Source organism: Panthera onca, chromosome B1 (genome assembly GCF_046562875.1).
Source record: "Panthera onca isolate mPanOnc1 chromosome B1, mPanOnc1 haplotype 2, whole genome shotgun sequence".
Taxonomy (NCBI): Eukaryota; Metazoa; Chordata; class Mammalia; order Carnivora; family Felidae; genus Panthera; species Panthera onca.
Window position 1 is genome coordinate 66,877,744 of NC_138342.1, and position 15,206 is coordinate 66,892,949.

Below are 15,206 nucleotides of genomic sequence, written 5' to 3' on the forward strand. Positions count from 1 at the left end.
TAGTCAACTCTGTAGTAGGCCCAATAGATATTTTACCCACATGATAGCATGATAGCAAGAAAGATACACCCATATACACCTGTCAAAAACAAGGAGTGAGAATAAGCATCTGGGTTGATGCATCACATGCCCCTCCCCCCTCCCCCCCCCCCCCCCCCCCCCGATTGGAAGAAACAGTCTCTAGGGCAGGGTCTGTTCTCTGTTTATATCACTCCTGGATACCACTCCTAGATAATGTTTGGTGCAATTAGGTACCCAATGAATAACTGTTGTGTCAAAGAATGAATAAATAAATTCAGCGATTTCCCCCACCTCTTAAAATCTGAATTGAAAGACTAATTCAGTGCCGTGTTGCACCCCTAATAAATTCTGATTTTTAAGGACATCATCAATAAAACCTCCATTGGTCAAGCTCCAGTATTAAATTCTCTCTGCTGTTCACTTTCTGACATAAACACTTACACATGCTAACCTGGAGCAATAATCAACTAAATGAACAACTCACTGTAGATGGGATCGCCCCAAGGCCAAGAGCAATCCTTTCGAAACTGCACATAGAGTCACTGAGGCAAAATGAGGTCCCTCTACTCAAAACAAGAGAAATGCCATATTTAGCAAGAGCTAATATTAGGAACCTACTATGTACTAGAAATACAATAAGCACATCATTTATATTATTTAATCCCTAGAACAACCCCAGAAGTTGGGAATTATAATTCTCATTTTGTAGATTTTTTTTTCAAACATTTATTTATTTTTGAGAAAGAGACAGAGTGCAAGCAGGGGAGGGGCAGAGAGCGAGAGGGAGAGACAGAATCCCAAGCAGGCTCCGTCTGCACTCTCAGTGTGGAGCCTGACATGGAGCTCAGACCCATGAACCATGAGATCGTGACCTGAGCTGAAGTTGGACGTTTAACCGACTGAGCCACCCAGGTGCCCCTCATTTTGTAGATTTTAAAAATAAGACTTGGAGTGTTTTTGCCCATGGTTACTTGTACAAGAACTTAAAAAGCATAAATTTTGGAGCCAGGTTGGCTAGGTTTAATTTCTGACCGGCCTCATTCTAGATGGGTGTCTTAGTACATTCAGGTGGCTATAACAAAATATCACAGGCTGGGTAGCTTATGAACAACAGAAATTTATTTCTCATGGTTCTGGAGGCTGGAAGCTTGACATCAGGGTGCCCGTGTGCTCACATCTCACTGTGTTGCCCACAGCTTGCTGTGAGGAGGGGCTAAGGAAGCTCTGTGGGGTCTCTTCTATAAGAGCATTAATCCTACTCATGAGGGCAGAGCTCTCATGACCCATGCACTTCCCAAAGGTCCCCCATCCTAATATCATCACCTAATATCATCAAATTCCAATTTGAATCTGAGGGGGGCACAAATACTCAGAGCACAACACCAGGCAAACAGAGCTTAACACATCTCTGCCTCTGTTTCCTCATCTACGAAAAGGAACTAATAATGGTACCAGTTGCTAAATTATTATCTCTCATCTCCAAACCCTTCTTTCTGTAACCTGGTTTGTGATCTAGGCCTGGGGCTCTGAGAAACACATTCCTGCACAGTCAGCTGGTTTCTTGTTAGTTCTGCCAGTGAGAAGCACTAGAGGGGGTGCAGAGGGGGAGAAGCGAGAAGGAACTTGCTCCCTCAGCTGTGCTTCCTCTGGGCCTCACACCAGCAGCATTATCCTTCTGTGCTTCCTGCACAGCCACTGAGTCCAGTCTGGCCACATGTGCAGACTCACAGCATGCTGGCCAGCACCCGCTCCTCAGAGGTCTGAACCTCAACTCTGTGGGGCCCTTCCTCTAAAGATCTAAGAAGTTTTCATAATCCAATCTCTTTGCCTTATTCCCTCCACCCTGAGGGTGATACCTGCTTCCTGGAATTGCTCCCCACCCCCACCCCTATAGTCTTCTTTTTGTTTATTTAAACTTTTTTAAATGTGTATTCATTTTTTAGAGAGAGGGAGAAAGACAGAGCACCAGCAGGGTGGGGCAGAGAGATTGGGAGACACAGAATCCAAAGCAGGCTCCAGGCTCTGAGCGGTCAGCCCAGAGCCCGACGCAGGGCTCAAACTCACAAACTGTGAGATCATGACCTGAACCAAAGTCGGACACTTAACCAACTGAGCCACCCAGATGCCCCTTTGTTAATTTATTTAAATTCAAGTCAAGGGCAAAAATGCTCTATGCCATGTAGTAATGGTTTCAGGAGTAGAACCAAGTGATTCATCACTTACATATAACACCCAGTGCTCCTCCCAACAAATGCCCTCCTTAAAGCCCATCACCCATTTAGCCCATCTCCCCACCCACCTCCCCTCCAGCAACCCTCAGTTTGTTCTCTATATTTAAGAGTCTCCTATGATTTGTCTCCCTTTCTGTTTTTCTCTTATTTTTCTTTCCTTCCCCTATGTTTTGTACTCTTCCCATTACCTACTTAACAACTTTACAACCGGGTAACAGTTCTTCATATTAAATTTTCTCTGTTCAAATCACTGGTGTAATTTCATTCTGCCAACAGACCCTGGGGATACACGAACACCTATGTCAGAGGGCTGTAGAGAGTATTAAATAAGTTGATCGTTGGAAAGTGCTCAGAACTGTACCTGGAGCACAGTGTTTGCTCTATCAGTGTTAGCTGTTATTAGCAGGTAAGTGTTGAGGCTGGGCTGGAACCCCTGTCTGCCTGTCTTCTTCCCAAGCAACATGATGTTCTGCTAATAAAAACAGTTACTATGTACTTAGGCACTGGGCTTAGTGCTTTCACAGATGTTACCTCTTTTAATCTCCTTAAGCATCTCTTAGATGCTTTGCATTCTTGAAGTGTTTTTTCTCTAACAATTAACATCAAGAAAGGTATTCTGAGTTAACTCGTCCATTATCCTCAAAGGTTCAGCAAGTACTCCAACAAGTTCAAACATCGATATTAGAATAATTTTTTAACATGGACTTCTCCAAATTCTAATAAATCTATTTATATCATCGCCCTATGTATCACCAGGAATTAACATAATTTAAATATATGTAAATGTGTATGTCTGTGTGTCTGAGGATTAAGATTTTGGAATTTCAAATTTTCTATTGTTTTGATCTAAAGTATCAATGAAAGAATATTGGGATTTTAAAAATTAAATGCCTATTTTGTGCTAGGCACTAGGATATAAGTGTTTTCACATATGTTATCTCATTTTATCCTTAGAATATACTACACTAGTAGGTACAATCATCTTCTTTGTACAAATGTGTCCAAGGTCACATAGCTAATAAAGTAACAGAACCAGGAATTGAAAGCAATTCTTTCTAACTCAGAGCTCATGTTTTAGCCAATTCGCCACAGGTCATAGGTGAGGGTCATTCTCCATAACAGATCCTGAGAGAATAAAGTTTAGTGGACACATGAACTGAGATAGAAACAAATTCCTTCATTGCCAAGGGCTTAAAAAATACGAGAACTGAATCTGGCACATTATCTTCTGACCTTGCTTTCAGAATTGCTTGTAAGCCATGAGAAATTCTCAGCTTCTGTCACTGGGTTTCCAGAATCTCTCTTGTTCCATTTCATTTCAAGGATTTCTTCTCCCATTTCAGGTTTGCTATTGTAGAAGCAAAGTAAATGAAAATTCCAAAATACCTTGTTTCTGGGAGTATCCTTACCTTCAAAAAAGAAATCATTCTCTTTTAAAAAAATAAATAAAAGCATCCACCAAAATAATTATTTTTTACAGAATGATGCAGAGGGGAAAAAAACATACCTTTTGCTTCGTGCTTGATTTCAGGCCGACTCGGGAGTGACTTTTGGACTAGAGGAAAAATGAGAAAGAAATCTATGAAGCACCCAGTGAAACAGCAGGACTTATTCTGAAGTCATTTCTTTTAGAAGGTATAAGTTTTAAGTTAAAATCCTCTTCCCTATCCTTCCCTCACAGACTCTAGAAATCTAAGAATGGAAGCACAGCATAGAGTTCCATGTTGAATTTTAGTCCCATGTTGAACAGAAGACTGTGGAAGGTCTGGAGCTGAGAATGTGAAGGTGTACCTACACTTTGTCAGTGCCTTGCTCATAGTGACTGATTCAGCATCTTTCCTAGAGGACGCTGCAGAAACCACAAAGTGCAGCATGTGAGGAAATAACCCCAGCTGTAATAAGGCAAAAGGAAAAAGGCGGTGGGGGGGGGGGGGGGGATGAATAAAAGAAGAGGTGTGAAAGAAAGATGAGGAGGGGAAGGGCACAAATGCTCTGTAAAATGGAAACGGACAAAACAGGAGCAGAATGAGGAAAATAGTACATTGATGGCAAGATTTCCAAGTGCATTTCTATAGGGCAGAATTTACTCTCTGCTAATTTAAACACATTTTCATTACATTGAAACAAAACTCTCACAAACATTAGTTCTTAGAGAAGACTTTTTGTTTTCCAGTTGGTTCATGATTATCTAATCTTATTTGGAATTAGGAAAGGTAAAACAAGCATTAATCTATGCATGAGAATACTTTGGTATGGAATACCAATAGGATTTTTCTCCCAATGAGAAAAAAGCAAAAGTCAACCTTACTATGTTTAGCATTCAGATAGTGAATATATTTGGCTCTAAGTGCACCATGAATCAAAGTTAACTCTAAACCAATTACCACAATACAGCTAGAAAAATGTCTAATTTGGTAGTCCTCACACTGTTGGATCTCAGGATCCCTTCACATTCTTAAAAATTATTGGGGCTCCCAAAGAGCCTTTGTTTATTGGGTTATATGCATAGGTAGTCACTGTATTAGAAATTGGAACTGAGAATTTTTTTTAAATGTGTATTTATCAATTTGTTTTAAAATAGCAATGAAAAACCCATTACATGTTAAATAAATAAAATTTATTTATGTATTTTGTGTCTATCCCTAAATACAAAAACAATTAGTCAGAAAATGGCATGTCTTTATATTTTTGCAAATCAGTAATGTTTAGCTTAAATAGAAGACAGCTAGATCCTCATATTTGCTTCTGCATTTAATCTACTTTGATAAGAATATATTTTTGGTTGCATTAAATAAAGAAACTTCAGCCTCACTCAGATATGTGGTTGAAAAAGGAAAGAGCATTTGTAATAATCCTTTCAGATAATAGTGAATATTCTTCTCTGATAATATGCAAAAACTTGACAATTATAGTTTCTTAAAGGTTGGTTGCAATAAGAATCTGAAATCATATAACTAACTGCTACATAAGAATTTGCTGGTCTATCTTGCACTTTTTTTTAACGTTTATTTATTTTTGATAGAGAGAGACAGAGTGCAAGCGGGGGAGGGGCAGAGAGAGAGGGAGACACAGAATCCAAAGCAGGCGCCAAGCTCCAAGTTGACAGCAGAGTCCGACGCAGAGCTCAAACCCACGAACCCCGAGATCACGACCTGAGCCAAAGGAGGATGCTTAACCACCTGAGCCACCCAGGTGCCCCTATCTTGAACCCACACATAGATCTTTCACCCACACATGATTTTGTAGCATCATGTATTATTTCATTTGGAAAAGAGTGGTTCCATGAATTATGTAGGTTTCCCAAATATTGACACATTTCATTACGTAATATGAAAGAAATCACATTTTTTAATCACCAACCTCAGTATAAAATCTTCAAATGTTGGTAAGCTATCAAGCTCACAGTAACAGATACAAGTGTTCCAAAATTCCAATTTTCACTTGAAAGCTTGAATTCTATCATGGGCAACAAACACTGTCAGTCGCTTTTCATGAAGTGACAGGCTCACTTCATTCATTTCTGTGAACACGTCTGCCAGCCACACGAGTCTGAATATAACCAGAGTTCATCACTCGTTCTTTGAAGTTAAAATGGTGTTTCATGAAAAAAAGAGGCTACTTTGGCTCACAATTCAATCATACCAGTGCTTTCCTTCAAAACAGCCACTGGAAGTTGTATGCAGCAGAGTACTTTTATGCATACCTCCCATTTTGTCACCTATCATCCTAAGAACAGGTGTACTCAAAGGCTGAAATATAGCAAACCTAGTAATTTTTACTATTTCAACAAGGGCATTTTTAAGTGAAACTGGCATTTCATTTCCTGCAATGCAAATGCACCGTGGTGAAATTATATAATGACTACTAGTACAGCTTTGGTGCTACTGCCTCAATTCATGTGGAAGCACCAGCATTTCTGGTCAGCCCTGCTCTTGCACAATCAGTGCAGATGTCATCCAGTTTAACAAAAAAAAAAAAAAAAAAAAAAAAAAAAAAAAAGGAAAGATCTTAATATTACTTATGAGGAGAGTTTGGCTTCTCAGATTTCCTTTGAGAACCACCATTCTTAGTCATTTAAGCAGTTGAGTCTCAGTAATTAGACTCTCCCACACTCAAAGAAATGGAGCTTAGGAAGAACAGAGCCAATGAAAATCAAGGTCTCATTGTCCCTTCCTCCTTCCTGCTGTCTTAGAGGAGAGAAAAAAAGAGACCAACCAGGAGTAAGCATCCCTTCAATGGACAGAAGCCAGAATGGGGAGGGAACCAGATCATAAATCTGCAGTGTTCATCTTGCACTTATTTACACAGCGGTTTGAAATCTAGACTATTATGGGGTGAGTTGCTTCCCCCCAAATTCATTTGTTGAAGTCCTAACTCTCAATGCCTTAGAATGTGACTGTATTTGGAGATAGAGCCTTTAAAGCGGTAAGTCAGATAAAATGAGGTTCAGTGGGTGGGCCCTAATCCTATATGATTGATGTACTTGTAAGAATATGAGATTAAGGGGCGCCTGGGTGGCTCAGTCGGTTGAACGTCCGACTTCGGCTCAGGTCATAATCTCGCGGTCCGTGAGTTCGAGCCCCGCATTGGGCTCTGTGCTGACAGCTCAGAGCCTGGAGCCTGTTTCAGATTCTGTGTCTCCCTCTCTCTGACCCTCCCCCGTTCATGCTCTCTCTCTGTCTCAAAAATAAATAAACGTTAAAAAAAAAAAAAATTAAAAAAAAAAAAAAGAATATGAGATTAAGACACAGACAACATGCACCAACAGAGGAAACCATGCAAAGACAAGGAAGACGGCCATCTGCAAGCCAAGGAGAGAGATCTTACCAGAAACCAGTCCTTGCTAACACCCTGATCTGGAACTCCTAGCCTCCAGGACTGTGAGAAAATAAATTTGTGTTCTTTAAGCCACTCTGTTTATGGTATTTTATTATGGCAGCCCAACAAACTAATATTACATAGACCCTGACAAATCCTCCTCAAAAAGTCAAGAATCTAAAATGTGGAGGTCCAGTAAAACCAAATCCTGAGTAAAAAGGGGCCATTAACATCACATTCACTGTCAACCACTTAACATCCTAAGGCAGAATGTCTGCATCAGCGGTCCTCAAACTTCAGAGTTCATAAAGATCATTTGGGGGGCTGTTAGCCATGCGATTTGCCAAACCCCAACTCCAGAAATTCCAAATCAGAAATTCTGGGTGGTCCCCAGGAATGTGCATGTTAATGAGCACCCCAGGGAATTCAAATAGATACATGGTACACAAACTACAAGTTGAGGAAGACTTGCCTGCCAAGGACAGCAGTAACTTGGGATGAGAAGTAAGAAAATACAGAAACTGGCACAAATTCCCTCTCACTTTCTCTTTGAAGAATCCAAATACATGAATCTCTTTTTCCTTTCCCTTTTAAATGCCTGGTGTTAAAATTCTTAATTTGGTTGAACCAGTGGGTGGGCAAGGATAATTGAAACGGGCTGAATGTTGGTAAATTACTCAAACAAGTCCAAAAGTAGCTTTGCAACAGTTTTTCAACCTTTCCAACTTAAAAACATAAGCAAACAAATTCTGAGTTTGTTTATATTTTTAGAAATTTAGAAATTGGGTTTTTATATCATATTCTATCCATCATCCATGGATTCAGACTTTGTACTCCATTTAGCCATGAGAATAAACCTGAGCTAAAGGACAGGCTTTCATTTATAAAGGGGATTAAAAGTTGTGATGGCTAATTTTATGTGTCAATTTGACAGGGCTAAAGGACACCCAGATAGCTGGCAAAATATTATTTCTGGGTGTATCTGTGTGGTGTTTCTGAAAGAGATTAGCATTTCATTCAGTTGACTGAGTAAAGAGATCCACCCTCACCAGTGGGGGTGTAGTGGGGGGGGACGGTAGCTGGGGGCACATCTTCCAATCCCTTGGGCTTCTTAATGGAGCACAAAGGAGAAGGAAGGACAAATGATCTCTCTCTTTTCTTCTGCTGGGATATCCAGCTTTTCCTGTCTTCAGACACAGGAGCCATGGTTCTCAAACCTTTGGACTCCAGAACTTATACCACTGACCCCCTAGTTCTCAGGCCTTCAGACTCGAACTGAATTATATCACCAACTTTCTTTGTTTTCCAGCTTAAAGATAGCAAACTGTGGGACTTTTTGGCCTCCAAAACTGCATGAGCCAAGTCTTTTAATACATTAATTTCTTTCTTTCTTTCTTTCTCTCTCTCTCTCTCTCTCTCTCTCTCTCTCTCTCTGTGTGTGTGTGTGTGTGTATGTGTGTGTCCTACTAATTCTATTTCTCTGGAGAACCTTGACTAATACAAAATCCAATCCAATTCCAGAGAAATAACATTTTCATTTGATATTAAATGAGTTTTTGGGTCTCTCCTGGTCATTGTCTTATCTAGACAGAATGGAGGTTGGACCTTGTAAAAGTTGACCTGCATTGTACATATCATACTATACATTCAGTCCCCCATTTACAAACCTGTAGCCTTCTAAAGATTTCTTTCATTAGTTAGGTATTAAGGACTTAGAGCTTATTTTCCCCATAGAAATAATTCTACAGGCTACAACACAAAGGCCTATTTAATGCTGAATATAACTAAGATGCTACACAATTTCAATAAAAAATAGTATACTATTTTGTAACAGTCATACAAAGCAGAAAAATGATCAAGTCAATTAAGAAACCATTTTGTTTTTCCCACTAACAGTATCTTCAAAAACTGAATGAATCAAAAAGCATATTTAATTTGAAGAGGATAGAGACTAAGGTAGAAATTCTGGAATTCTGAAGAGGCCTTGTTAGAAATGTCAAGAAATGTTATTTACTACTAATACGTCTGATGCCCTCACCCTCCCCTCCCAAGCAGATAGTTTTGCTTTTCTTGATGCAAGTGTATCCCCAGCACTACTCTGATCTTTAGGAGCCATAGGGTCACTCAGGACTAAAAACAGGCAAAGACTAGCAGAAAAACAAAGTAGGGTGTCAGGTAGCTCCCTGTAGCAGATGACACTGAGCCCAGGCCAGCCCTCACTAGGGAATGACTACTGCCTATTGTCACCTGTACCTCAGCTTGAAGAACACAGAAATGGGGGAAGATCATCAAAAGAGGGAAAAAATTGGGACACCTTGGTAGCTCAGTCAGTTAAGCATCTGACTTCAACTCAGGCCATGATCTCACGGTCGTGAGTTCAAGCCCCATGTCGGGCTCTGTGCCGACAGCTCAGAGCCTGGAGCCCGCTTCAGTTTCTGTGTCTCCCTCTCTCTCTGTCCCTCCCCTGTTCATGCTCCATTTGTCTCTCTCTCTCTCAAAAATAAATAAGCATTAAAAAAAAAAGAAAGGAAAAAGGAAAAAAAATTTCTCAAACACTTGAGGAAAATTAGAAAAGAGAGGATAGAGCAAGGAAGAAAAAGAAGAAACAAAGATAATAGCAGACATCAGCAAATCATGTTTTTAAGCACTTACAATGTGTTCCTGCCACACCATCCAACTCACATTGTTTTACATGATATTCATAACATGGCTAAGAAATGAGTATAATTATATTATTATCTCAACTTTATCAATCGGAAGACTGAGGCACAGAAAGCAAAATAATTTGCCCAAAGTGATAATGCTAGTAAGTGGTAGAACCAAGACTTGAACCTGTCTGTCTGATTCATGGTCTTAAACACTACCATTTATATCAGAAAATTGCCCAAGGAAGAATGAGCAGAGTTCAGAGTAATGAAAATCACAAAATACACAGAAACTGTATTGCATGCATAATTACTTCAAGAGGACGAAAGGATATTATGGAAAAGAGGTAGTGGATCAGAAATTTACCCAAGTCAGACTTGAGTTGGTATCAGTGGCCAAGGACCCCAAGATTGTGTTTTGAAGCCAGCAAATTACAAGAAGGGAAGGAGAGAAGAGAAGCTTTGTGGTGAGGAAGGTTGGGGGAGGGTGATTATGTAACTGGTACCACAGTCACATTCACAAATCGGGTGTGCCTACCTTGGGGACCATCTGCATGGTATTTTATTGTAAACTGCAAGACATTTAAGTGAAAATAGTCTACATACTGAGGCATACCCTCCACCCCTACATACACATACATACACACACACACACACACACACACACACACACACACACGAGGCACCAACAGGAAAAAAAAAAACAACTTTATAAAAGAAATCCAGGATTTTCTTCTACCATCCAATTATACCAGCCTATCCTGGACTTCTGACCTTAACTCGTGTAAGTCAGTGGTAATTAAAATAGTGTGTTCTATAAAGTTACTCCAAAGTTGAAAACAGCAAGGGGTGAATGTGACTGTTTTCCAGACCCATTTATGAAAATGAGTATTCTGACATCTAAGTTCGCTGTTGTGACTGAGTACATCGTGTGCAGGACTTTAATGGAAAACAAAAGGGAATTTAAGTGATCTCTCCCAGCAGATATGACCCATTTTCCCCGCCCACATTGGAAAGGGGGCTCCTGTGCATGATTCCTCTGCTACATCTAGCAGAATTAGGAAATGTTTCAGTTTGCCCTACCCACATTAAGAATTCAATTTAAACCCCAGGATAAAACTGACAAGGGAGCACTCTTAAATATGGACTCTGGTCTGAGTTCCCTTAATTGGAGCTACAGGGTAATTTAATGGGATCACTCTGCAAATGGGGTGCTTAGCAACCCAATAACTCATGGGAGTGCTTGCCTGCTCTCTTAGCAGGCTGTACTCCAAAGTGTCACCCCATGTTCAGAGGCTGGAACAAAGGACACCTCTGAGCTGATCTGACATTACGAAAGCCTACTCCATGTCCTTGTCTGTGCTTGCTTCCCAGAACAACACAAGAAGGAGTGGCTGAAACGGAAAGTTTCCAGAAATAAGAACATCTGCCACTTATGATTTGTCCAGTGTTAATGGTATAGTCAAGACTGCACAGTCTTGAAAGACGATAATGCCGTGACCTTTGGGTTGTTTTATTATTTGATCGTCTTTGGAAGAAATCACAAGGACAGTTTAATTCAAAAGGCCCAGGACATTGTGAACTGTGATTCTTTCATAAGGTAAGGAGGGATACCACCTCCTTGAATGAAGGCAAGGGGAAAGTATCTGACTCTCCCACATAAATTTAAGGAGTCTTTCCTTTTAGAGGACTATCTGTATACATGACTGGGACAAAATTCCTCTCTGGTCACTGAGCTGCTGCTCTGATGTTGTTCTCTTTCCACACCCCGGGTCACTTGACATCTGGGGGCCCAATCCTATCTATAGGGGAGATGACTGGACGTTCTAATCTAGGAGCAATGGCGGGTCAGCATCAGTTGCCGTGGACATCTGCTGTTACCGTTTGCCCTTCCTTCTGCTAATAATACTATAACGCTGTATTAGTCAGGCTCCCAGCAGGAAACAGGGAGCGCCCTGAAGAGGGTTTAACGAAGGGATGTTATACAGAGGTGAAGACAGGATTAAGGGAAATCGGTAAAGAATGGGGACTCACTCCAGCTAACAACAGTGGCAAATGATTATCACTGCTGCCCCAACAGGGCCCAGGGGAGGGTTTTGTGCCAGGAGTGAGAGCTGCAGATGTCAGAGAAGGCTCACTGCTGAAGCTCAGGACTGCCAGACTGCAGCCCAGCCAGCAAGGAGCCAGACAACTTAGCCCTTTACCCTCTCATCACCTGGTGCCACTGTCCATCGGCCAAACCCAAGTAGAAACCAGAGGACAAGGGAGTGAAGGTCAGTAGAGGCCAGCCTCCCTGGGAGGAGCAGAAAGAAGACGTCACAAGTGGACCTGGAGGGACTATGGGACACCTCTAATACCAGCACTTCAGTCTTTTGTTAGGAGACGTCACCTCCACATTCCTTTCCCATTGTAATTAGTAAACAGTTTGCGATGATAGTACATACATATCCGTTTTTCACAGCCATCAACTTTCAATTTGTGTCAATTTCAACTCAGGCTTCCCTGATTTTACTCAGTGGGCATTAACCTGTTGCTATCATTATTTATTTTGAAGCTCAAGTTGTCCCATGTGTGGCCAGTGGGAGCCCTTTACACTGCTCCTGAGTCATTTTAACGTATGTCTCGCATTCTTTAGCCCTTCCTTGCTTTCATGCACAAAATGTTCCAGGCTCAACTTGGGTCTTCCCTGCCCCAGCCCTTCACTCAACTATTTCCCCAGGAATCCCTGGCTTCTTTTAGTGAATAATAGTATCTAGAAACATAGGTACATAGATACACACACACCACTACCGCATATACATACACATTTACATTTATATTTGTTTCTACATCTATCTATTTATCTATATCTACCTACTGATCAGAGAGTGAAAAATAAAATCTCAATCCAATCTAACAGGGTTGCATTTATTTTTCTCCCTTTCATATCTGAAACACATTGCTCTCACAGTGAGAACCTGGCTCCCCTGTGAAAGCCCTTCACGCTATGCCTGGACTTGCACACCTCTTCCCAAGCCACTCCACCCTACAGGGAGAGCCCCCTCACCCTTCTCAGGCTCTGACACCTTGTTCTGGGATATCCCCTTTCACAGGCACCCTCCTCACCCCCCTTGGGCTCCACGCCAGGCCCTCCATTGTGAGCATGCTCCTCATCCTTCCTGATCTCCAACAACTTGCACTGACTACTATCCTCACCTCACACGGGCTTTGACACAAAACACTGAGCAGCCCTTCTCCCAGGATGCGCTGCCAAGATCACCCTCTGCTGGAATGCTCTCCTTACCCAAAATGGGCTTCATCACTCCCACGTGGGCACCCTTCTCACCCCTGCTGGGCTCGAACACCCTGCTCTGTGCCACCACAGCTTCCCACCCCTCCCCCCCAGCAAAGACTCTTAGTTTGCTCAGTCCCACTTAATGGCTTTTTGGATGGAATAGTTCAGAAGAGAGAAGAAAAAAAGGGAAAAAGAAAAGGAAAAGAAAGAGGAAGAACAGGAGGGTTAAGTTGACAGAATAGAGACCAAGCAGCATTACTGGCTGTGTTACCACCATCATGATGAACTGCCTAAGGATGATGTCAATACGGGAAAAAGCAGAGTGAAGACTCACTAAGAGATAGATTTCCAACATCATTAGAACACCTGGGTCCAGCCACGCCTGAAGTCAGGTATACTACCAGATTTTCCATTTGTAAAGCAGTACGTTAAAATTTGTGCTCAAGCTGTGTTGACTTGCGATTTCTGTCCCTGGCAAATGGAAAAATCTCAATACGTAAAGTTACTCTAGTTGTAAATCCAATCCTTGTCTTGCGGTGCCATAATTCTAATAACTGACCAGGCTTCTGTAATATACCTAATACTAAGTGCCTATCATGTATCCAGATAAAATAACTGGATTTTCACCTTAAAAACTTGACAACGTACCCACCATACTGTGAGTGAGATCACGTTATTGTCTCCCTACCCTTCAAGCAGCACCTGGCCGCTAGTATGTACTCCATAAGTATTTGTTGACCCTGGCATGGGGCTACACCTTGCTTTTTATAGGTCACACTACAAACTGAAGTCATGTCCCTCAATCTGAATCTGGAACTCCATGCCCATAGAATGCTCACAGACATCCTAAAGCAAACCACCTGCTTATATACTTGAACTGTTACACATTCTCCTGATAATCATGGTGAAAACGAACACCATTGCGCTCTTTTAAGTGCCATGGACTTTACATACGGTATCTCATTTAATCCTCGCAAGAAGCCGAAAGAATAGGTACTATAACTGTCACCCCTATATTAAAAAGAAAACCAAAGCCCAAAGAAGTTACCTGATTTGCCCAAAGGCACTCATCTAGTCAGTGTCTGTGCCAGGATTTGGACTCAGTTTGTGTTCAAAGACGCCTTTCTTGTTTTCTTTATTTTATCTCAGATTTTTTTTAAGTTTTCAGTTATGGTAAAATACACATAACATAAAATGTACCGTACCACCCATTTTTAAGTGTACAGTTCAATAATGTTAACTGCATTCACAATATCATTCAACCAATCTCCAGAACTTTGTCATCTTGCAAATCTGAAACTCTGCACCCATTACACAGTTCCCCATTCCCCTACTCCCCTAGCTGCTGGCAGCCACAATTCTACTTTCTGTCTCTGAATTTGACTAATTGAGGAACCTCAAGTAAGTGGAATCATACAGTATTTGTCTTTTTGTTACCACCTTATTGCATTGCCATGATGTCCTCGAGGTTCATCTATGCTGTGGCACATATGAGGATTTTCTCCCTCTCTAAGGTTGAATAATAGTCCACGGTATGTACACACCACATTTTGCTTATCCATTCATCCACTGAGAGACACTTGGGTTGCTTTCAAAAGCTGCCCTTCTCAACCACTCCACTTAATCATCTCCCATATGCTTTGCTATCTGCTTTCTACATTCAGAGCCTATGCTAGGACCGCCCTGTGATCACCTGGGTTCCCTGGTCCGCCGATCTGCCTTGTTCTTTCTTCCCACAGCCAGCTGGTGCCTCTACCAGGCAACCCCCCTTAGCACCTGTTCAGCCCCGGGATAGGGGAGGGCTTTAGCTCTAGGCTCCAGTTTTTCCCTGTCTACTCTGGTTGCCGTGGCTCACTGCTCCACGCCAGCCCTCTCGTGAACCGTGTCAGCTACAGAGAACAGGATTTCTAAGGAGTGGTACTCCCTGGCATACAAATTACTTGGGAGATGAATCCTTCCTATCTCTTTTGAACATCCCTTTCAGCATGCCGCTGACTGACGCCGGGAAGCTCCGATTACTATTAATAACTCTACAGTAGAGAGGGGAAGAAGGAGCTGTGCTCAAAATAAAACAATGATGAACCCAGTGCACGAATAAGGCCGAGACAAATGATTATAATGTATTCTGGATCCGTATGTCTCCAAAGCTAATTAAGGTGTAGAATTCACACACTGAGCATTCCTTGAAAACACAGCGCCCCAAGGAAAACACTAATA

At 41.6% G+C, this 15,206-nt stretch overlaps 1 protein-coding gene across 4 annotated transcripts in view; it reads right to left on the reverse strand.

Annotated features, from left to right (window-relative positions):
* Positions 1-15,206, reverse strand: part of RASGEF1B (RasGEF domain family member 1B) — a 642,014-nt gene that overhangs the window by 451,991 nt on the left and 174,817 nt on the right. For 3 of the 4 annotated variants that reach the window (XM_078445987.2, XM_060654774.2, XM_060654772.3), the window contains one exon: positions 3,760-3,807. In XM_078445987.2, coding sequence (XP_078302113.1) covers positions 3,760-3,807 — 48 coding nt within the window. Of the gene's footprint in view, positions 1-3,485; positions 3,601-3,759; positions 3,808-15,206 lie in introns of all 4 variants that reach the window. The other variant, XM_060654773.2, reaches the window with a different exon arrangement.